The sequence below is a fragment of the Anomalospiza imberbis genome, chromosome 13 (assembly GCF_031753505.1).
Source record: "Anomalospiza imberbis isolate Cuckoo-Finch-1a 21T00152 chromosome 13, ASM3175350v1, whole genome shotgun sequence".
NCBI classification, from domain to species: Eukaryota; Metazoa; Chordata; class Aves; order Passeriformes; family Viduidae; genus Anomalospiza; species Anomalospiza imberbis.
In genome coordinates, this window is record NC_089693.1 from 12,798,681 (window position 1) to 12,824,027 (window position 25,347).

The 25,347-nt window shown below is 35.4% G+C and overlaps 1 protein-coding gene across 4 annotated transcripts in view; it reads left to right on the forward strand.

Annotated features, from left to right (window-relative positions):
* UNC13C (unc-13 homolog C) overlaps positions 1-25,347 on the forward strand; it is a 137,929-nt gene that overhangs the window by 20,713 nt on the left and 91,869 nt on the right. For 2 of the 4 annotated variants that reach the window (XM_068204004.1, XM_068204005.1), the window contains exons 3-7: positions 6,913-6,935; positions 7,458-7,522; positions 11,618-11,698; positions 19,339-19,408; positions 24,335-24,554. In XM_068204004.1, the coding sequence (XP_068060105.1) occupies positions 6,913-6,935; positions 7,458-7,522; positions 11,618-11,698; positions 19,339-19,408; positions 24,335-24,554 (459 nt within the window). Of the gene's footprint in view, positions 1-6,912; positions 6,936-7,457; positions 7,523-11,617; positions 11,699-19,336; positions 19,409-24,334; positions 24,555-25,347 lie in introns of all 4 variants that reach the window. The other 2 variants (XM_068204003.1, XM_068204006.1) reach the window with 1 other exon arrangement.

Genomic DNA, 25,347 nt, shown 5'->3' on the forward strand with positions numbered 1-25,347 from the left:
TTGCTGATGTAAAATTATTGCTGATACTGACAGAACTTTGCTAACTATGAGGATTGTTTCCTTGAGGGCCTGAGAGTATTCTTAAGATGGCTTGCAAGATAAGAAGTTTTAGTATATCTGAAAATCAAGACTTATGGTTGTGTTGATGACAGAGCCGTTTAAAAATGTCTTGGATGCTATGATAAAGAATATGGTGTGCAAAAGATACAAGGAGACAAGTTAGCTAGAAGAAAATACCACAGAAAATACTGTAATCTTTTTTTGCTAAATCAGTAGTGGCAAAGAGCAATCTGCTGCCTGACATTCGAGTAACTTCTCTGGAGTAGATTATTGGAGCAGCAGCAAGTGATTTGTCAATGCTGTCGCAGACCCATAAACTGTGGATAGCTCTGGGTATCACCAGTGCAGCTGCAGCATCACCAAAGGAATCCTTGTCCTTCTGCTGCATATATACCAAGATGGAATAAGATCAGAAAGACAGATGAGTATAAACTAAAGCACTTTTTAATCTTATCCTGTAGCTCTTCCTGTTTCATTTAGCACAAGCAGGATGGAACTGATGCTCCTATGAATCCATAAGGCAAGGAGGGTACTGCAAACATAAAGTAGGGGAAATTTCCTTAGGAACTTTTAAAGGCATGTTGGGCGAAATTTTCTTTTTCTAAAAAACCATGAAAGTAATGGTCAGGGAGACATGCCTTTTTCCATTAACTATAAAAAGGGATTGAGGATTTCAGAAGGATTTATGCATGTCCTATCAAGCAAAAAAAAGTCCAGTAGTACCAAAAGTCATCCTTTGAATTCCAGTGTACCAGTCTATAGTTCTTAACATCTCTGTCTCTCTTTGGTGTTTAGACATAATTATTTCAATTTATTATTTCAAGCAGAGCCAAAACAAACTGTAATTTGATTTTGAGTTTACCTATAACATAAAAGATAACAGTATAGCCATTTTAAGGATTTAATGGTAATCATATTATTTCAAATATTATTCTTCTCTTGTATCTGTTAAGCTAGTTTCTTATCAGCAGAATAAAATCTGGTATCTTTGTCTTATCTCAGTAAGTGTTATTAGCTTGATGTCATCTTTTTATTTTGTATGTGATTATACATTGACTCATTTTTTCTTTCACTGCTGTACATCTTGAAATTAGCTAAGCTTCTCTAAATTTTTTAGCCTTCTAGTTTTGATGATTCTGGGATTCTGAATGTTTATAATGTTTAAAGTGTTTGAGACTGTTTTAAAAAGTTCCTAAACCCTATCTCAGAAGTGGAAACAACTCCACAGAAGAAGAAACAACTTCATGCCAACAGCAGCTATGAGTATCATATCATGTGAAATATGTGACTGTTGCTCAGATACTACATTGTGATCCTAGCTGTACATGTTCTTCTTGCTCTTGAAGAGTAGTATATTTATATGACTTTTGAATATGCCATCAATAGTGTTTTATTTTACAACAGGGGTACACTTTTGAAGTAAATCTTTGTCTTCGTAATTCGCCACATTTGGTTTGATCGCTGGAATGGCTGAGCGGGATCTGTGTGTTTTACTGATGCAGCCAAGCCAGATGTTGCTCTTCAAGATCACATCTGATGTGCTCAGCAGCTAATGGGCTTTCAGTCACCAGGGCCAAAAATAGAACCGGTATAAAGCAAATGCCCCAAAAGATTTTTGCTGTGAGCACTTGTGTCTTTGTCACCAACTGCTTTGACCTTCTGATCCGCTCTTCTGGCACTCAGCTCTTTGCTATCGCCCTCCTGTTCTCCATGGCCCAAGGTGGACAGCAGCTCACTCCTCTGTCCCAGGCTGCCACCGAACATCCCTGCCCTGCTGTCACTACAGTTTATGCTGTCAGGATAAACCAGCTTACGTGTCTCAGTGCAATCTTCATGTTCAATGCAAGAACCGAGGAACGTGGTTTTTGTTTGTTAGAGTCCAGAGGAACTACTCTCACATTTGTTCTCCAACCAAGGGGCTGTTTTCTTGGATTTCTTTGGAAGTAATCTGATTGGACTTCAGCTTGCAACTCAGACCATGATATAGTGACTCAAGTCAAACACTTTGTGGCATTGTTAGCTTTGTGATGCAGAAAGATTTGCAATAATCAATTATCTATTTGTTTTCACAGCAAATAATTACTTGGTTGCATGTACTGTTATCACCTGTATTGAGGGAGATAAAATATGCCTTTTCATCCTTTTTTGATAATGTATCATTTTAATGCTCTCTGGGGTTAGAAGAGAGTGCTTAAAATGCAAGCTGACTTTTACTCCCTACCATCACTCTAACAAGCCAGAGGTTGTCAAGAGAGCCCAGTCTTCAAGAGAATGGTATTTTTTGAGCTCACCACATTCTGTAATCAAACAGTTGTCTTGACAGTCTATAACTTACTGTTTTTGAGGTAAGTTCTAGAATTTGGTAGATGTGTCTTCTAGCTGTTGAAAAACAATAGAAAACAAAGCCATTAGAAGTCTAATGGGATTCAATTTCTAAACACCAGAGATGTTTTTAAAGCATGTCCTTTTGTTTCAGATTTGCAGACCACTTTATTAATAGAGACACAAATGCAGTTTTCATCTTCACTGAACTGACCTCCTGTTTTGACTCTCCATGTATCCGCTAGTAATTTTTCTACATCACTGCCAGTAAAGTGCTAGCAGCAATTCTTCTATTTCTCCTGTCAACCAAGCTTTATTCAAGTTTGACCTTCTCTTTGTCAGACAAGCATCACTCATCTCTTATGATGTGCTAGCTTTAATATTATCTTTCAAGCGTTATATGCAATCTCCATAGAATAAGTTTCATCAATACAACATCCTCTGGGCTTACACAGTGTAATGTTCTGTTCTCTAGTGGCAATGATAGCTTCTGGGTGCAGCATTTATTATTTTAGCATGGTTTAATTTGTGTCATTGTTTTGGCCAATCTACTTCTTTAATGTCCTGCTTCTATTCAAACCTGGTTTTCATGTTATTTCCCTTTCTTGACAATAGATGCTAATTAAAATTGTCCCTCTCAGACTTGAAACTACTTCTGACTGTGGGTACTTTACACCTGTTATTTTCATGGAACAGCTGTATTGTTATCTAATTCCAGCAAGTATTTTGTCTGAAGGCTTTGCTTCCAGGAACAACATAATTATCAGTCAGTTTGACGTTCTTGCAGCCATTTTTCAGAATTAAATATTGAAATGGTATTTTGAGAGAATAATGAACTTTAATTCTATTTGGTGTTGTGCAATAATGCACACTTACAAGAGTGGAAAACCAATGTTTTGATTAATTTTGATCCTAAGGTTTCCTAACAGTTTAGATTTTTAGAACCTTGTTACAGTTCTTTTGCTGTGGCACAGCATGAAGAACTGAATTTTCACAGTCATTAAAGAAAACAGAGTGTATTGGGACATTGTTCTGCTGCTCAGAAAAGTGCAGAAGTGAGATAATGACACAAGACTTTTGAAGGAGGTTTATGACTGGGGAGCAAAATCACCTGAACCTTCTTTGATGGAAATACCTCTGCTGACTGATTGAGCCAGTTGTATTTCTGATAGTGTCACAAGCTACAAAAGCAAAGGTCTGTCCTGACTTCCATATCTTCATTGCTAATATACCTTTCATGCTGGAAAACTCTGCCTTTTCAGCATCCTTTATAGATTTGGTTTTTTCCTCAGAAATTTGGGTATAGAAACTGGTTGTCTTGTATGATTAATTTCTGTTTTGTGAGAAGTTACAGATGACAACATTGCTAATAGAATGAATAAATTGGACCACGACTAAAAACTGAAAACAGTTGATAAAAATGTAAAGTTAAACTTTTCTAAGATCTGTTCATTTTCATTCCAAGTTTGAGTAGCAATTATGCAGTATTAAAAAACACTTCTTGGCAATTTTACTTAGCCTACAGTTAAACTGATAGGTGGATAGAAAATAACCAGGGGGTTTATTTGAGGGTATTGAAAAAATGATGAGCCCCTCTCACTTCATTCCCCAACCATCCTCATGTGTAAACCACTTTCAACAGAAGCCAAGATTTAGTGGCTATGCTGAGAATTGTACAGTTTTTTAATACCTGGAACTTATTAAAGGAAACTAAAAGACTAATTTTATCTAATTTCCTGTTTAGTTATCTAATTTAATATAATTGACTGCCTTAAAAAATAAAAAGGGCTTGTGAGCATTTTCCTTTTGTCTTCAATATTTGACATTAGTAAAAATAATTTTCACTAGTATGGAGATAGATGACCACCATGCTCTTCCATCATTCTGCTACACAGATGTGTAAATATCAATGTGGACTGCACTGAGCTGAAATATCAACAATTAAGGAGCAAAATTATTTTTCCTATAATCCTAGTAAAAATTACCTTCCTTTTATCTAAAATGGCCTGTAGTATAAAGGCACAATCTGAAGTCTATTACTGGTATTTCATGATGTAATGAATTTTCAATTACAATGTAAGGGGAAACAACTAATTAAACTAAGAAGGGTTAGCTATAAGAGCCAGTGTTTCCACTCCTCCTAGGTGCTCATTACTTTTTTAGGTTAGTATTTTGAATGTGTGAATGACAGAAGTGAGTTATATGAAGATGCTCTCTTTTAAGTAAATCATTGTCATTCAGCAGTATAATCTGAGATGTCTAGCCTTGAATCCCTGGTTTGAAAATACATTCAGTGGTCTCTTACATAATCACAGTTCATTTCTTATCTACATCAAGGAATGTTGCTGTCTATTCTGGTAGCCTAACGACTACTAAAGTGAATTGCTTGGTGACTCTATACACTTCCTGATTTGGTGCTCTCATACACACAGAGAACACTTCCACAGTTCAGATTATTTCACTCATGGTGAGTTCAGAAGAAGCAGTAAACAATGAAGTTTTCAAACTAATTTTGTCTCTGAAGATGCACTCATTTGTTAAAAAGAAGAGATGTTCTTAAGATCTCTTTTTTGGGAAATTTGCGTCAGTTGTCTGCTTTATGTAATTTCTATTGAGAAAAGAGAGCATTAGATGGATGCATTTTTCTTTATATGTAGGAACTGCAGAGAAAAGAAAGTTAAACCAAAAACATACCTTTCTTTCTTCCTAATTTTGATTGTCACTCTCCTCACTAAATTTAGGTAAAATTAGGTTCCAGTGAAGGAAGTGTAGTGAAATTAGATGTAGTTGGCTGAAACCAAGAGAGGTAAAGAAAATGTTATGTATCTATCTATCTCGCATGCTCTGAAAAAGTCTATTTTATGTAGAAGATAAGTTTCAACAATTTTTAATCTATGTTTATTAAAAAGTTAATTAAATGAAGAATTAATGTGATTCTTTAGGCATCTGATAGCAAAGTATCTGCAAACTATTTAAGAATTGCATTCCACATAAATAATACTGAGATTTGTTCTGCACCTTTATATGTCAGTATTACCAATTTTGCTATGATGAGATATTCTAAAAGAAGGTGCGGGTTGCATGAAAATATTTTGGTGAGGCTTCTTAAATTACAAGTAGTGTCTTGCTTAAAACTTCCCTCAGTCCCCAGATTTTTCTTCACCTTTTGGACTCTTTTACAAGTTTGAAAGTGGATGCCTCTGTCTCTCCTGCCCTGTTGCTACATATTGTCATGCCTTTCCTCTCACTGATGTCCAGATGCTCCTCCAGTCCTCTGGGTTTAACTCTTCTTTAGGCCTCAGAAAAGCACACCCCATCCTGTTTCTGTGGCCAGCCCAGCTTACAATCACCTATTTCCTCCTGGTTCTGCTCTCACCCTGCTTGTGAAGTCCTGTAATAATTTTGGAGTGGGAAAGTTAGATCTTATTGTTGTCCAAATATTCTTTAAATGCTTGAAAGAGTAGCCAATACTGTCTGGTGTTGTGAGTCTAATACATTTCACAAATAAATTTTTAAAAAATAAAATATTTAAAGAGTAGGCTCTTTTCATAAATCTAGTCAGTCAAATGCTTTGATCATGTAAGCTGCCTGTAAAATTAGTGGCAGAGTAAAGCCTTTTAGTTCCCTGATTGTCACTACTGTATGCTAGGCAGCTTACAGTTGCCAGCATATTTTGGATTTATGTGTTTGAATTTGTATATAAACTAGTTCAAAAATTAAATGTGGCACATGTTTAAGGTGTAAATTGTTATTTTGTGATGTGCATAACCTGAGATATCTCTCAAGAATATCCAAACTATTTAAAGGGTCCTTGAGGACTCCCTCTGGGGAAGTGGGAAGATCAGTAAGGTGACAATTAAAGCAATGCTGTTTCATGTATGCACTGTACTATAAAGTGCAAATGTGACAAGACAATAAAATAAAGGTAGCTTTTTCTGTCAGCAAATATTTTCTGTCTGATTGTAAATTTTCACGTTGTGCTCTTGCATTAAGCAATCTAGAATGAGGTGTGTGTATATATATATGAAATAACTTATACTTTCACAATTGTAGTTCTGTTGGCATTTGGGGAGTAATTTCTGTCATTTTATGAGTAGCTGTGATACAGGAGTTGGGGTGGGAAGTGTGGTGTTTATATCCTTAGAAACACTTTCCTTTTTCTTGAAAATAGAGCATTATTGATTTGAACACTGCAACTATATTAAATATAATTTCATTATTATTGAAAATACACTTTTTAAAAAGCAATAAAAATTAAAATCCCATGGAGATGGGGATAGTGTGGGAAATATATGCTATCCACACAGTCCTTCATAAGTGACAGGGCTTCTTATCTACCAAGAACATCTTTTTGTTTATTTAAAATGTAGTGACAGTGATTTTGCCGCAATTATACAGCTAAGAACAGGTGTTATTAGGATTCTGGTCTATATTTACAGATCAAAACACTGACAGATTTTATAGCATAAGATTTTTTTCAGAGACTGGTTTTTCTAACCTATATTCCCCTTCTTCCTAATTCTCTTTCAGATAGCGGTTCTGTGGATGAAAAGGTTTAACATCACCTATTTGCTATAGGGATCATGTATTTTGTTGATGTTTGTTTGTGACTTATTTGACCTGTTTTGTTCTGTCATTTTAGTTGTGAAATCTGCATGGTTTTTTCCCAGCTTTCCGCTCTTTTGTTCTCCTTTGTATTGCAAATGTGTTGCATTTATATACAGGGTAACCCTCACTGTTGTGCTTACCATAATTGCCAACACAGGGGTCTGCTACTGTCAAACATGATATCTGATTTTTGCCTCTAATTATCACCTACCCTGCATTCACTATAGGATTTAAAGGGCAACAGTATTTGGGAAGCAATACCTTACCTTCCCATGGGTTCTTCCACTGTGTGTCACTAAATGCTGAAAGCTGTCAAAATGTTTCCCAAAGGAACAGTTAGTTTAGCTTTGGCCTGGAGCTGACCCTGCTAAACATTTTCATATGTCTTACATGTTTGATGCAGTTAAATTCTGTCCAAAACTTACTAAAAGCAACCAACTAACTGTACATTTTGATCTCTATTAAAGGCTCGGTTGGTAAGTGCAAGTTCCTTGGATGCTTCCAAGCTTTATGCAGTCCAAGCATTTGCTGGGTAAGTAAAAATATAGTTGAGATTTTTTTTCTTTGTATCTGCAAATAATTCTTAAAGCATTATAGTATTTTTTCTAAGCTTTCTATTTTAAGAAATTGCATTATTTTAAAAGGAAGATAGTTTTATTGTGTATGTCTTCCCTTTTAACTTTTTTTTTAATTCCTTATTTTTTTGAGAAATTAATACAATAATTCTGGTGCAGAGGTCAGATAAGAGATTTTACCTCTTTGCATATAAAATAAGCGTCCTTTGAAGCTGTAGCACAATTTTGTCTTCATTCTGGTAAATGTATAGTAATGCAATTCTAGCAATATAATATCACTCTAGTACTTGAAATTAAAAAGTCAAGGGAAAAGATCTTGCAGTGCCTGTGAGTGAATATGGAAGAAACGTGTACACTTTTTGTTGTCTCCAAATGAAATTATCTTGCATCCAGTTCAAGGGATTCCTTTCTATTTTGAATAGATTTTATTATTCAATCTGGGAAGGTAAAGAAATAAAAGCCTTTGGTAAAATTTATCAGTTATATTATTTACCTAATTAAAAGGGGTATTATCCTCTTGCTTGTGCACTCTGTAAGTACTTTTTTGCTATAATTACAATTTATTACAAAGACAAGGTGGTGAGATTAAATTAATCATTCATCTTCATCTTTTATATCTGAAATGCTATTCAATTGACACTATGAAGTTTTTCCAGGTTAGGTTCCTATTTTGAAGGGAAGTGGGTGTCACTAAAAAGTAGTTATGGCAATTTGCTTAATATTATGCACATGCTTCTATGGAAGGTATACTTAGAGTAACATTTGTACTTATTGCTAAACAAATTTATAAGTGATCTACAGCTCTTAGTGATGTAGATAGTTTCCATATAGTTTGTCATACCTCAAAGTATTGTACTCCTGCCCTTTGCAGCTCCTAGAACCTTCAGAGTTGCTGTAAGAGTGTGAGGACACATGTGACATTGTGCAGGATTAGTCACCAAATGCAAAACAGTGGAGAAACACTTTAGGACAGAAGTAGTTTAGGACAGAATTTTGTAAGCAGACTCTGAATGCAGGTACTGACAGTAAAGTATTGTCTCTGTGCCTGTAGAAAGCTGCATGTGACCATACTGTTTTGCTGTATGTACTACTTTCCCTAGCCAGTTGCTTAATTACAGTTTCTTAATAGATGTAGACCTTTAAAAGGTAATGTGGAATTCCTAATTTTTTGTGGGTTTCACACAAAAAGCAATCTCATAGGTGTAAGGAGAACTGACAAGGACTATACAGACTGAAGCTGCTCTTTTTATGCCCTCTCTTCCATTCACAGGTGAATAAATTCAAATATTGAATCCTCTGAGAAAAAGCTGTGTCAATCCCTTATGCAGACATCCTGTAACCACTGCATAGGACTACTTCAAATGGCTTACAGTAGCTCAATAATAGCTCATGTTTTCAGATGTAACCTTACTTCTTTTGCTGAAAAAGTTTAGACCTGTCCTTGCCTTGCTTTGCTGTCCACTATCATTATTCAAGCCTCTGTTTCACTAGGCCTCCTTAAAAACAGTTATGCAATTTTCATTTAACTTCTCATTCAGGCAAAGAATGCTATCATTTCAAATACATTTGTGGCTCTGTTTTGATCACATTTCCCACTCCACTCCTTCGTGCAAAAAGTAATGCTAATTTCTAGGATCCCTCAGTCTTTTTACTGCCAGCACAACTGATTGCAGTTAGCTATGACTCCTTCTCCCTTTTACTCTCTCCAAAAGGTGTTGCTATTTGAAGTGAGGGAGGAGATTGCTTCCCTCACAACCATTGTTACCATGCTTTATCTATGCAAAAATAGACTCTCTCTCAAAAGCTGACTCTCTTCTGTCTCGCTGTTCCCTCTTTGTCAAAGTACAATGCTGTGGCCCCACCTCATGCACCAGCACCCCCAAGTCCATGGCAGGGACTGCAACTCTCCATTCTCTGCAATGGTCTTCACTTGGTTGCATGAAATGAGAGAACAGCCCTAGACAAGAAAGTAAAGGCAAAGACCAAAACCAGCATTTCTGGGACTTCTCATGCAACTTCTCTGTTAAAAGGCAGAAGCACCACCTTTCCTGATTTTTCCATACCAGTATCACATAATAACATTTTGGTTTTATTTTTCTTCACTTTCTTGAAGATGAGGCACTTTAGAGCTCATTATTTCCATATTTCTAAGAAGTGAAAGTAGGTCAGCTGGAGTTCTCATCATGTATATGGATCCTGGGCAGTACCTTTTCCAGAGACTTGCTCTTGTATTAATTTACTGCTTCCTAATGAGGAGTCAGAGACTGATAATTTTACCACATGGCCTAATCCATTCTGAAATTCGCTAACGATAGACAGATGGTGCTCCATGCAGATGATTACTCCTTTCCTTCAGTGGCATCTTCTCTATGGTAAAATAATTTTATTTTTCTTGAATTCTCTGACAAATTCAAATAGATTACTGTTGGACAGAATATTTCCAGAAGCACCAAAAAATAGTCAATATGACAGATTTTTTTCCTTGCCTTTAATGATAACTTTTATCAAATTATTATGATTCCACTTCATCATCTTCTATGTCAGGTTATTGTTGGGTTATAATTGGAAGTAGGGAGAGGAGTAGAGAACTCAATGTATAACCTACATTAACACGAAAATTTTTCCCTTACTATGTTATTTCCTAATGATGACTAAAAGGAGTTTAATAAGAACCTCTATTTTAGTCATATTTTTATGTTACAGAGCAGAATAACAGATGGAAATCCTTTTACAGATATTGCCTCTATGTGAGCATAATAATGCCTTATACACTATAAATTTTATTTACTGCTGATGGAACTGCTCCTGAGAAGCAAAAAGCCCTGTTTTTATTTCTTGGTCTCTGTACATTTACTTTTCACAGTCTCAGAAATGTTATTTTATTTCTATCACACTTTTGCTGGGTTTGTAAGTATGTCTGGAAGCTGCAATTTGGGTCTATTTTGATCTTTATGTTATTGAAAAAAAATTCTAGTATCACAACCCAGCATGGAGAAATGGTTGTGTGAAAATATAAAGGAATTGCATAAATAGACGATGAATTCTTTTCCCTTTCTTAGAGAATGGTGTGAGTGCATCAGAAGGAACTGAAAAATTCTTCACTAATTTTATTTATACCTCTTTTCACATAATAACTGTAACAGGTGTAAATAACCTTAGGGCTTTCAGATGATAAAGTCTTTGTAGTGAATGTAGATTTTATATACACAGCGATAGAGAGAAATATAAGAACTGAAAAGGGTATTTGAGGCAGTACCAAAGGACCGTGCAGAGGAAAATGTTTGGTCTTGAAAAATCTGATATCCCAGCTTCTCTGAGAATTTCCAAGTATCTCTGAATTAGAACTGACAAGGTATATAGAAATACCTGTGTTAATTGTTTGGAAGAGTCAGAGAGACTGAGGCCAATTTGTTATCCAGATCAATATGTATTCTTTTAAATTCTGTTGGTGTGTCAGCCTTTTATTCTTTGAAGTGACTCCAAGTTGATCTTTGTTGTTGTTTCCAAGTTATATGTGAGATCTAACTGGGGTTTAATTGTGTGCTCAATGCAAAAGCTCAAACCAGGCAAGAGAAAATAATGATGGTCACCATGGAATTATTTTAAAATGTGACAAGTTCTGTTTTCCACAGTTGCATGGAGTTATTTGAGATGTGATTATGTATTTAGCTAGATATTTTAAACTTTGTATCAAATTTCATACAACATTATTCATTGACATCAATGATGTTCAATATGTAATGTTAGGCTACATCTCAACTACCAGATATACAAGAACTTATAATGGAAAGCTTTTCTTATAATTTCAAAATCAATGGTAAAAAGTTTTAGGAGGTATTAAGCAACCTTTTAGCTACTCTGCTTTGGGTGAATGCTAGAAGAAAAAGCACCAAGAACGCTCACACAGGTTTTTCAATTGGAGCACATGCCTTTGGCTGATAACTGCTAATTTTGATTTTTAACTGTAAATAGAGATACTATAGGCAGTTCTTAAGGATGTAGTCTTGTAAGCTCCATGTTTTTATATTCTTCTTTGCCTTTTTATCTTACAGTCGTGGACTGTATGGAATTGACAGCATGCCAGACCTGCGAAGAAAGAAATCTTTTCCCATTGTTCGAGATGTGGTGAGTAACTTCTGAAACTGTTGATTCATTTGCCAGTTGTGCAGGTCTTTCTTGCAATTACTATTGTGCCTCTGAATGACAGTTTGCAACAATTGTTTTATTAAAAAAGGAGTCTTGAAAGAATGGATTGAGGGCAGTAAAAGTCAATGAGGTAGTTGTTATAATGTACTAGATAAGTCTGAATATCTCATTGGATATTTAGGTATTGCTGGTGTCATCAAGTAATATGCATTTCATGCAATAAAAAGCTACTCATTTTCACAAAGATGCTATTGAGCATTTGGGATATTGTTTCACTTGGTATATGTTGATTCTGAAAGAGAGAGAATGTTGCTTTAAAAAAGCAGCCCTTTACACTATTTTAATATTTTAAAGATTTATGCATACTTTAGGTACAAGGCGAGGTAATCAGGGTTTTTAACAGTCATTGTAAACAAGAATAATTTAAGAAAAGAAATTTCAGTGGAAAAGAATGGCAGTTCCTTTGAGATTTATTCTGACTTCCAGTTTAAACAAGATTAAGAACAGTCTCTTTGCCCCAAAGAATTTCAAGTGCTATTCACATTTCTCCTTTTCTTTTCCTGTAGTATAGAATTCATAATTCAATAAAATGCATATTTAGTATCTGATGATGGTGAGTCCCCAAACCAATTTCTCACTATAAATAAGTGTTTGGGTGTTAGGCTAAGTAAATTATTACTGTTGTTGTAGGTAAAAGATCAGCCTTTGTCTGTTATTGGTCATTGTTTTTTTAGTTTCTGTGTTCAGTTACTCTGTGGTGATCCACCACACTGATCAGTCAAAAGAGAAAGCACAGCAACCACTTTCGAGTGGAATTCCTTCTGAAATTGATGAAAAGTTACACTGCATAACATAGTAGAGCCTGCATTCATTTAAACCATCTTTTTGACAGCAGCCACTCTACTATTAGTTGTATTAAATGAGTATAGTCTATTGTCCTGCCATGACTCTTTAATGCATGTTAAATGCTGCTTTGTCCTTAATTGTTGGAAGTGCTTACAGAAAGGTATAGCTCAGAATACATTAAGACATCAAAATAAATGTAAATGATCCTTTCTTATGCTTACTTATGACTGTTTCAGAAAAAGAGAAATAATATTGTTAGAAATGAGTGCTAGAACCTTTTGATGCTGACTAAAATAAATATAATTTATTTTCCTGTGCAATGAATCTGACAAATTAATATTCTCTATAATTTCTTTCCTATCTTGTCTGGATTTTTAAGGCTATGGTAAGTACTTTTATATTTATAAATGTTCTAAAATTATCATAGTAACTGTTATGGATTCCATTGATGCCATGTTTTATTATGACCTTCTATTGGAAAATTTAAAAATTATTTTATGACCAAGAATTTAATCATAAGGAAAGTGGTGCCTTATGTGAATGTATTCTCCTCTGCATCATGTATACCAAAATTGCTGGAAGAAGTTTGTGTTAAAAAGTTGTCAGTATATTCCAAATATCTTTTCTGATGATTCAAGCACAAAGTTTAGGTCTCAAGCATGAAGCTTCCCCTGTGGTATTGGAAAGTCTTAGGCACCTAGAGAAAGAGAAGTTCAAAGTGTTCCCTACTTTTAAATTCTCTTGTATCAATCAGTTTAATTTTTCCTTATGTTCCTAGTCCCTCTGCAGTTCCAGTATCACTCCATTATTTTCGTGCTTTCAGCATTGTATCTCAATACAATGTTTATCAAAATTCTGTATGTTTTCTTAAGATGATATCTCTAACTCCCATTTGTTTTCATGAATTCACATTTTGGAAAAATCCAATTTTCAACATAGAAGCATAGAATATTTTGAGGTGAAAGAGATCTGCAAGGATCATCAAGTCCAACTCCTGGCCCTGCATAGGACCATTCCCAAGAGTTACACCCTGTGCCTGGGAGTCCAAATGCTCCTGGAACTTTGTCAGGCTGATGCAGTGACCGCTGTCCTGGGGAGCTGTTCTGGTGCCCAGCTACCCTCTGGAGGAAGAACCTTTCACTGATGCCCAACCTAAACCACCCCCTTGACACAATTTCAAGGCCTTCCCTGGTGTCCTGTCACTGTCACCAGGGACCAGAGATCAGTGCCTGCCTCTTCCCTTCACAAGGAAGCTGTACCTGCAGTGAGGTCCGCCCTCAGTCTCCTCCAGGCTGAGCAGACCCAGTGCCCTCAGCTGCTCCTCACATGGCTTCACCTCCAGACCCTTCACCGTCTTCACTGTCCTCGTTTGGATGCTCTCCTCCTCCTAAACCACTGGAAAGTTTTTGTATGCTAACACGCTGGGAGTCTCTGCTTATTTTAGATTCAGTCATTAGAGAGGATAAGGCAGTCAAAATCCACCTGCAGGAACAGTTCTGTTTGCTGCAGTCATGGGTCATTATTAGACTTCTGGTAGAATATATCTGGTACAGGAGAGAGAGAGAGAGTGCAAGGAGAAGTGATGGTTCAAGTGCAGTAACAGTACAGAACATGAACAGATCTGTTTACTGTGGAGCCAGGAGAAAGTGTCTAGTGCACTTGCTGATGGAATTGCTATAACTTCTGCTTTTAAAAAAAGACATTCTCTTTTGGATTAGTTAGAGCTTGAGTTGAGGTAAGAACAACCAGGAAGAGAAATATCAATAATTACAGTGGAGGTTAGAAGTTTTTATCTCACAGTGGCCAAATAGGTGTGGTGATTTGCCCAGCCACAGGCAAAGGTAGCTCTATTTTACTGCCTTTGCTTCTGTTAATGCCAGTCATCATTTTGAATGTTATGAAGACTCTAGAAAATTCTTGTGGTTATTCAATTTAAAGACAATTTTAAACTGTGTAATCAGGCCGATTTCTTCTTTTGCTCAATCAAGGCTGTATTGCTCCCTAGCTTTATTATTTGATTATAAGAACATAAGAACAATTTGTGAATCTTTGCTGCTGTTGTAAAGCAGTCTGTTGAAGTGAACACACCAGATGAAGCAACTGCCTATTTCAGCTACAATGATAATACACTACAATTTTTTTCTGTAACTGTCTCCACAATAAAAACATTTATAGAGGCTGGAATTCAAATATGGTAATTTAAAGATTCATATAAAGAAGATATTAATTTAAATTGCAGATGTCATATTCTCTGGTTTTGTGTGTTGTCAGCTAAATACCTCAACTATTTTACATCAATTCTGCTATCAGCAGTCCATTTTCTTAATGCCTTTGATCAATTATAGGCAAATTCTGTTATATTCCTAATAAAAATATTCATAAATTTATTAGATAAATCATAACATAGTAAGTATTTGTATATTTGTGAGGGCTTTTTAAAGTCTACTAAATGGAAATCGTAACAATATCATTATCTTTGAGGCTGGACAGATCATGCCTTTGTGTCTGTGCTACTGACATGAAGAAAAAACAGATGATGACAGTTATGTCCAGTAATGATTGTGTAGTGGAGCTGAATTGTCTTTTTTTCTAAATCTTCTTTCTGGTCTTAATACTTCAGTTCTGTTGAATATTTCAGTATCAAACATCCTTTTTAACAGAAAGATTGTGGGACAGGCCTAAGTAATTTCCCTCAGTACCTTACTTCCTCTCAAGTTATTTTGTCTTCTTTCCTACCCTCCTCCACCCCAGCACCCCAAGAAACAGTACAAATCTGTCTTCCAAAATAATGAAGTTGAGATCCCTAGAGTGTTATACCTGTAGTTACTAAAAAAAAAAAGTTATGAAATTGTGCATGTTTTAAATGCTGCAAACAGTGACATTTTTGTCACATTCACCTCTAGCGGGTAACTTTTACATCACATTAAAAATAATATCAGCATTTCTAAAGTGCTGAAAAATGGTTTGTCTTCAACTTTTTTTTTCCTGCTGATAGCAGTGCGTAGATTTTTTTTTAAAGAAAAAAAGAAAATATTATCAAGAAAACTGAAACCCTCTGTAAAACCAGAGGAATGAATACTGCATGGCACAGCCAGCAGTCATGAACAGTTACAGGAGCCTGACCGTTTGCTCCTCTGTGCTATTTTAGCTGTGCAAGACACAGCTTGCCTATTTCATTGTGATAGAGGACTTCTCTTTTTTTTTTCCTCAGCACAATTGATCATTTAACATGTAATTGTAGCTTGAATCCAATTTGCTTTTACTTAGTTACCATTTTTCAATGTTTTTGCTAGAATGACTTCTAATTATATTAATTTATTTATTTAAGCTGCTAATGAAAATTTGGAGGTAATAAATTAGTGTAGATACAAGTTATTAGTTAATCTAGAAGGCCTTGAGCACAAAGGAGACTAATTTATTTTAAATCCTGTACTAGGGAGTTTCAAAACAAATTAAAAATTAAATAGACAATGGTCTGCTTTAACAACTTCTCTTATTGTTTGGGGGTTTTGCTAGGCTTTTTGGTTCTGATAAATTTTTTTGTATGTTCATAATTCAACGATACTTAAAGTCCTTATGTTCCGCAGGTCAATTTTTTACGTAAGAAAAGACATGGGGTGGTATCTGGACATCACTTTGAGAGGGTAAACAAGTATAAACTGCTGACAAGTTCCGTGTCCTGTTAAGGGAGAACGGTGAAAGACTGCAGGTTCCTGTTGCTCTCCCTATTCTTTTGATACTCTGACATTTTGGACTTGCTGATGAGCTGCACTTACTTTTCTTTCTTGCTGCTACTTGAAAACAGAGTGGCAATAGGGGAAGAAGTTTTGTCATAATGTTCATAACCTGTCACCTTGTTTCCCATAGATAAATCTGGCAGCTTTTTTCCCTTTCTCTTTCCAAAATGCTTGCTCCTCCTTCTTTCATTCCGTACTTAAGAAGTGGCACTGCTATGTGTTCAGTGCTTCATGCTGTTGAATTATCATCAACTTCAGTGTTTTAGAACAGAAGCATTTATGGGCTTTCTCTTGTAGATGTAGTTTGTTCTGACAGTGATAGATAAATGGAAATAATCCTTGTAGGGATTTTTTCACTAAAATTCCTGCAAGTTTAATCCATATGACTTTTAAATATGCTGGTTTATCACAAATCCCTCTAGATATCACATTCTTCCAACATGACAAACACTTTATTGAGAACAACCTAATTATCTGTTTCCTATTAGGTTTTGTTATTTTATATAGGGCACTGTGCTATAATTTTAGACACATTTCTGATTAAGAAGAAAATAATAAAGCTCCATAATCCCAAGGGCACCCCCTGGGAGAACTGGGCTTGAAGGACACATGACGGGGTCAAAATTGCTTCCCCATTTTTTTTTGTCACAGGAAATAATATCTGTTTATTGACTTACAGGGATAGCATGAAACTGCAGTTCTGCTGGCTCATGTTCTTTGATATTGCTGGAGGACAGAACACAGCAGCAGTCATTGCCCTATATTTGAGGTTACTGTTCTTATGCCCTTTGTGCTTCTGTTCCTGACAAGTTATTCACATTGCTCTATTGCTTGGAATGGCTAGGATTGTGCAATTGAGACCTAGAAGGGTCAAATCTCTTCCTAAGTGTAAGGGACATGAAAACTATAAACAGGCATAGTGCAGGCAAGTAAATCTACAGTGGTACTTGGCAAGAGTTTGAGCAAAAACCTGTGCTTCAAGAGGGATCAAAAAGTTGATGCTTTTAAAGTACATTGTTTTAAACCCCAGAACTCTACTGATTATGAAAATTGTTTCTTTTCCTCTTAATGATTTAAAAGCATTTTTACTTGCCATTTTTAACTTTGATACGTGGGTTTGTAGTGTTGTGTTTGACACCAAAAGTGAAAAAAAAGCCTGAACACTGTTTAATCTTTCTTGTGACTGTCAATCTCACTGGCACACACCCATGGAATTTCCCACAGTCACAGAAATAGAATGAAAGGATGGTCAAAGAGAAATAAACAGAATTACTTACTTAATAGTAAGAGAATGGAGAACCTGATAGCAAATTAATGGCATAGAGTTGGTTAATTGCTGAGTTTAAAAGAGGAAAAAAAAAGGGAAAGTTCTTTGTAATAGGAGATGAATCGAATACTACTAAGCCAAGGATGATTTCTTACCCTATAATTGGTTTCACAAGATTAATAATTCTGTGTCAGTTGGCAAGTTTAATTATTATCAAGAGAAACTTATTGAAAATTGAATTAGGGAGAGTGAACATTTAAAATTAAAATTGAGCAATCTTATAAATAAATAACTAGAAATCCATTTTAAATATTCCAGTGTTTAAAATTATATAATTGGAAAAAATTGGAATTGTCTCTTCATCCAGAGACTAATGATGCAGTTCCTTTGCTGATGTAAACTTAAATTGCTTCTGGCCCAGTATGCATTTCACAAAAATAAGAATGTCACATACAAAGTATAATTTAAAGTTTTGCAGTAATATTTCTGTAATTATGGACTACAGAGACCCACTTCACAGTTAGGTGAAAATCTGTATCCTCACAACAAAGGCAACAACAGACTTATGGTTAGTGGGTGGTATAATTGATCCACATACTGCTAGACTGTGAGGGCAGCAAAGCATGACAAAGCAGATAGTGGATGACAGAAGAACAGAGATAAGGCAAAAGTGTACAAACACACTTGGAATGATTTAGAATAAGAGAAAGGAGGAATGAAAACAGCACTCCAGGTGCAGTCCAGCAATATAACAGTGTTGTGTTTGATACTGAGCGCAGTGGAATAGATCTTACCTGTTTCTGTCAGGCCAAAAGGATTATTGATAGCAGAAGTGATACTCAGATTTGAAATATTATTTGTAAAATGCACAGAATTCAGTCCCCCGGGGTTCTTTCTGATCATTATACTTGCTAGTTAATTCTCAACCCATTTAGATTTCTGGGGTTGCAATAAGAAATATAAAATATCCTTGTTTATTGTATATTAAAATTACTTTATTTTCAGTTCTTGTATATGTACCATACTAGCACAAAAAAGTTAATCTCTACAACCAAGTGCATTCTCTTCAGAACCAGAAGTTGTCCATATTCCAATAACATAATGTGGCCAAATGAGGACAGATTGACACAGAATTCCGGTCTCTTTTCTTGTCTCATATAACCAGATTTCTCCATATAGCTATCCGTAGTATTGAATTATTATTGTCTTTAAGGAAAATAATATTTTAAGATTTCTTGAGGTCTTTTTATTTAAGTAGCATTTAGATATATAGATATATATATATATATATATATATACACACACGCTGTTTAAAAATGCTCAGTGAGTTACAAAAAATTATCCAGACTGACAACTTGAACCATAAGACTACTGCAAAATGATCTCCCATGTTGCTGCAGGCACAGTCAGTTTCCAAATTAGGGCAGGATGCCTATCCTTGTACCACATTAATTTGCTTGGCAAAGCAGAAAAACAGTGACAGCCTGTGATTTAAAAAAACTGAGTCACAAACCTCTGAAAAACAGGTTTTGTATTAGAAATGGCAGTTCAGCTAGGCACTGCTGAAAGAAACAGTCATGATAATGGGAAGTATACTTCCATTATGTACTGAAACCCTAAAAATCGTGAGCTACAAACATTAACTAAAAGGTTTTGTATCTTCTACAGGTTTGTTTACATCCAGTAATATAATCAAATACTATTTGCCTTCCATTAGATTCAACAGCTGCTGTTATTTGTATAATTGGTAACTCTTTTGCATTTGCCTTAAACAGACCCTTGCAGCTCGAAAATCTGGTATTTCCATGGCCATGCTCATCCGGACCTCCATAAACACTGATGAAATGGTAAGTGTTTTCAGTGACAGGTTTAAGATGTTTAGGTAACAGAGAAACTTTTGTTCAAAGATCTCTAAAAATTATTTCAGCCTTACACACTCCAAACTGGATGAAAAGGAATGTATTCCATTCATTATGTAGGAACTTCCAGGGAACTCGAGCAGGATTTGCTACCTGATCCACAGTAGCAAGACCAGGTTTGCTTCTCCTGACTCACATCCGTGACAGTCAGAGGGGACTAACCAAGAAACCTTTGATTACAAAACAGTTATTTGGGGAAGCCTTTTGCTTTAAATTGTCCAACTGTACCATGTTTACCTGCAGATTTTCATCATCTTTCTGTCTTCATCACAATGAGTGCAATTAGAATGACAGGGTTCTGCAAAATGGGTTTTTATGATCATTTTTTCCAAGTCCTTGGGATACTATTTGATTTTTTTAAAATGTAATTCATACTAATAACACATGTGATTCTAGAAGAAATATTTAATTCATACAAGAAGTAACCACAAGTCTTTTGAAAAAACATACTGTCGTAGCTAGTAAAATGTGTGAGATGTGGTTTTCCATTAGTGATTTCACTTAGATTTGGCCAAAGACCTTTTTTTGAACAAAAACAAAACAGGTGCCACTTTCTTCAGGAATACTTAAAGTGTGATGCAAGATTTATATGACTGAACTAAGCAAAAGCAGTAATTTGAATAAATACAGGCCCATTTCGTGTTCCTCAAATTGCTAGTGCATACACAGCCTTCTAAAATACATCCTATTCTGAAGAAAAATGAAGAGTTGAATTTTTCTTACATTGTTGTTAAGGTCCATAGCAGAAGAATAGGAGAACAGAAAATACTGACAGGTGTTCTGGGAACTGGAACATATAACACAAATATTGACATCCATCATTCTTACCTGTTATTCTGCTATCTCAAAATAGCAACAAAGGTTGATAGGCTGGAGAACTATGGTATCTTAAGGAGTTCAAGGCTGAGGGAAAATCATAGACAAAAAACTTATGGCATCCAAGTGCTACAAAATAAAGACTTTTTTTGACTTTGTTGTAGTTTGTACCAAAATAGCTGAGTTCAGAAGTAAAAGACCCTAAAATACTCCATGTACTTTACTAAAAGATGTTTACTGAACAAAAAACATATGTGTAAGTATTACCACTTTTTATGACAAAAAATACAGATTTGTCTATTTATTTACATGCCTCCTCTTCTGTAAAAACTACCAGGCTCTGACTTTGACGGGTTAAAGTTGCAAGTTTGGGAGATAATATTGAAAAAAAAAAAAAAAAAAAAATGGCAGCAAATCCCAGTGAGCAGCTCAGTGCAAACATGTCTCAGTGCTTGCCATCAACCAGAGAAGCTACTGAATTCTGATTCAGGAGAAATGGAAAATTCATTTAAGTGTATTTTTATGCCTCTATATTCTTTGTACTCCATTTGAACCATGCCATATGAAAAAACTGCGTACCAGAAATAGTTATTTCTTAAGAAAGCTTGAAATAAAAAAGTAAGTCCAAAGGCAGACAGCAAATGTAATTTAGACACATGAAAATTCATTTGATGAGAAAATGTAAAAAGCTAATTCAGAGTAGCGGTGAATAAAAGAAGCCAGTCCTATGCCAGCCCTCACTCCACATACCAAGGGCCAGGGAGTGCTCTTTCACAGACAAATGTAAGGGTACAGCCAGTAAAGCCTCTTGCAAGATATTTAAAACAAGGGAAAGGCATTACTTTCCTACTTCTCTAAGTAGCCAGCCAAACTTAATAACCTAGGGTATCATTACACTGGGTAGAGCAAGTTTTTAAAACAAAAAGGACGGACATTTTCAGGAATAAAAGAATTCTCCAGATACTCTCCACAAAATGGAGATGTGAAATGCTGATGAAGAAATGGAGTCACCAATGAAATTTAAGGAAGAAACATCCCCTTTGGGCAAGTTATTCCTCTGACTAGGGCTTTTCTAGTTTTTACCCTCCCCCAAGTTTTTTTCTGGAGGGAATATTAGCGACTCTAGTGTGTGTGGATTATTTGGCTGATTAAATTCAGTATGAAAATTCTTTGAACTAATGCCTTTATTAAAACTCAAGTGCCACCTACTCAAAAAATTACACCCTGAGGTTAAGGCTTTGAGCTTTGCCACCTGTCACTGCAATCCTTTTAGTATGACACACTCATGGCACACTGAGTTTGTGTGTTCTCAAGCACAGATCCAAAGACATTTTAAGCAGAATGATACTTAGACATATTCTTTCAGTTGAGCACCCATTTAATTGCTTTGTTGAACAAAGACAGAGCTGCACGTTTTTGGAAATTATACATCAATGACATCAACAAGTATTTCAGGTAATATATGGCAGAAGTAAATTTCCCTTAAGAGGATAAGTTGATAACTAAATAATTCTCCTATATATTAGTAGTGCTAAGTGTTGCCAAACCAGTTATTAGTTATATAATTATATTGGAAGTTATTAGTGCCATGTTGTTATGCTCTGTAATTCACATAACAAAAACATTTAAACAGAGTAGAGTAATAGGAGTGAAAGCCTCTAGACAGTAAGAGAAATAAAATTCTTCTTTGCAATTTGCTTTATTAACAACAGGGGAAAGAACACGTTCAGCAGCAAAACCAATCTACAAATTGTGTCTTTCAGCTGAAAACTTCATTTACTGTCAAATGTTTATTTTAAGGCCTGTTGAGGGTAAATTTCATTACTTACTGACATTTCAGAAAAATGTAAAAGTTACTGGCAAAATTCTGAAATTATTTATAATGTGGAAAACACTGAAGGTGAACAGGGTGAAAGGGCAGGTTTTGTACTGAGGCTACATGAGCTCAGGAATGGGAAAGTATAATCAGTAGTTTTGGAGAAACACGATTCCTCATCAAGCTGTATAAATTCACTTGAGGTTGTTTTAAAGTTTCCTTTCTGGTCCCTGTAAAATGGAAGGCAAAAGTGGAGTAATGTACAAAAATGAGTTCTCCAGAGTTAGGTGGCCATTACTATCATAGTTATTAGGGTCTGCCAAATCAAACTGGTGCACACCTTTGCTTGCTTTCGGGGGAGTTATTAGGAGTCTAAGAAGGACCCTGGAGGGCAGTTCAGTATTTGTTTTAGTCTTTTCTGCTGTATCAGGATTTTTTCTTAGTTCATTTCTTCAGTGTTCTCAGTTGTGCTCAGATCAGATGTCCAATAAATGTCTCACCATATATATTTGGCCAGGCTCCAGGGGATAGATATTGTTTTCAGCAGTAACTACTAACTTCAGTAAGGGCTGTTGCAGCCTAAGCTACCTTACATTTTGTTTTGATATTTTTAGCTCTTGATCCTATGAATCAATGGCTGCCCTATGGCTACATGGTACTGGTTTTCCCATGGTAGCAAAAGTCCTTTGATTGATGACTTTGTGCAACATTTGCAGATATGCACACAAAAAGAATATTTGACTTTTATCAGACAATCTATTATTAGCAGAATTTCTCAAAAGTTTGAATAGAGATGCAAGTACATAAAACCAAAAATATGTCAGCATATTTTTAGACAGGTTAATATCTTCCATTTGGCATACAATTACCACAGCTGAATATGAAAGATAAGGGAGTGTTAACAAATGTTTAACTGAATAAGTTTGGCTTACTTCCTAGATTGTCAGAACTGTGGCATTGATGTTAAAACAAAAATAGACAAACTACACAAATTCCAAAATCTTATTCCCTTGCTACAGCTTTATAGCCAGCATTAGAGCTACCTTACATAATATCCACACCAGAGGAGGACAAGTTAGGACAGACAGACTTTCAGAAATATCCCACTGTGATATGTTTTATAATATGGTTTCTTCTTTCTAAAATAAGACATATGGTGATATTCTGGTGTTATGATTATTATTTTATTCTAAAATAATAGTATGTTGATATGTTTTATGATATGGTTTATTCTTCCTAAAAGAAACAATTGTTTATTTATAAAGGAACAAATCTAGAACTTCTAATACAGTCATGGCAGTCACATTTGAATTTAGTAAACACCCACTCCCTAAAAAAGACACAAACAACCTAAGGCTGGTGCCAAGTGCTGCCTTCAGGCTGCTGAGCTCTTCTTATTCCCAATAAATTGCCTGGACCTGGAAGATCAGGGTGCCTGAAAAAAAGCTCAAATAAACAAACCAGAGCATTGTGTCCATATACGCCAAGGTCTTGTGTGCAAAACTACAGGGACTACTTTGTTTTCATCTTATTAAGCACTAAGGAGCTGAGACTGAAGTTGTTACAGTACTAATCATTAAATAGCCAATTAATGTTCTTGTAGTAGAACTAGTCATGGGTCTTAAGCCAAAACAGTCTGAAATGGGTTTTGATTTTTGAGAGTATGGATCATTCTTGTCTATAGTAAAAAGCAACTTGATGCTTAAAAATACAGTAAGTATGCTATTATAGGAATACAGATAAAATGGAACCTTACAATTGGCTTGCTTTTATTTGATGAGATTAAATAGACATTTGGTATTAGAGGATAGTGTAGTATATAATCAAAAGGCATTTTGTGTAGTATGTCTGAGTCCCTATAGGAAGTATTTAAATATTCAGAATTAATGTTAGGTAGCTACTTAATATGCCCCAATGAATGTAATGCTGCTTTTTTTTTTTTATTTCTGCCTCAAAATACAAGAAGATATATATATAAGACTTTGTGTTAATTGAATAACTTTATTCCAACTTAACTCTGCTGTTTGTTTAATCAGACAAAATAGTCAGAGTTCTTTTCAAAGTGTAAAGCAAAATGAGTAAATCAGTATTTTACAAATTATCTTATACTTCTATGTTTATTCTGATATTTTGTAACATTTTAAGTGTAAATGGCATATAGTTTGGAAACAGTTCACTTGTGTTACACAATACACCTGAAATACTTTTTTCTTACCCAACAGAAAATACATGTCTTCAAGAAGACCCTGCAGGCTTTGATCTATCCAATATCATCAACTACACCTCATAACTTTGAAATCTGGACAGCTACAACTCCCACATACTGTTATGAATGTGAAGGCCTCCTTTGGGGCATAGCCAGACAAGGCATGAGATGCACTGAATGTGGCGTCAAATGCCATGATAAGTGCCAAGACCTCCTAAATGCTGACTGTTTGCAGAGTGAGTATTTCATGATAGCTGAAGTGTTGTATTAATTCACACCTATTGATTTTGTTTGTATACTCAGCAATATTTTGAAATGTGGCACCAGATCACCCAAAAATTTGTGAAGGTGTGTTGATGTTCCTCACATGAGAAGCTAGCCAGCAGCTTTATGGAAAACCTACTGTTAGTTTCACTTTTGTCCTTGAAATCTGTCAAATGTTGCTGGGCTTTTACAAAATAATGCTTACTAGCATCAGTGTATTATTTACTTTCCACTGCCTATGGCAATATCTGGAGCAATTTATTACTCGACGTAAAGCCTCCTTGTTTTACTTAAAACACAAAAAATGTCAAAGGAAATATTTTAAAAATATTCCTGCAACTTACTGTGGTCATATTGATGTGCTATATACTAGTCAAAAATACGAAACTGTAACCAGGATCTTGTCCCTTCAAAATACTAAATCCTGTATGTATAAGGGAAAAAAAAAGTCAGCCATTTGGCAGTAGAATTAAGGCAAAACAACCTTTTCCTTGCTTTTTCCTTGCTCAGCTTGGTTCCAGCTACCATGAATTCTTCTGTGAAAATGTATCAGTTGTATTGAAGTGATTCTTAAATTACAACACAATTATTATATGAGATTCTAAGCAATAGAAAATCAAGACCTGCAAGTTTTCTGATTTTGGAATGGAATGGGCTTCCATACTCTGGAGTTATTCAACACTGTTCACTGTTGATATGTTCCAGAGCGTCTACATGTAGGAAAACTACACAGATATTTCACTCAGTTCTTCCTTCTTTTCACTG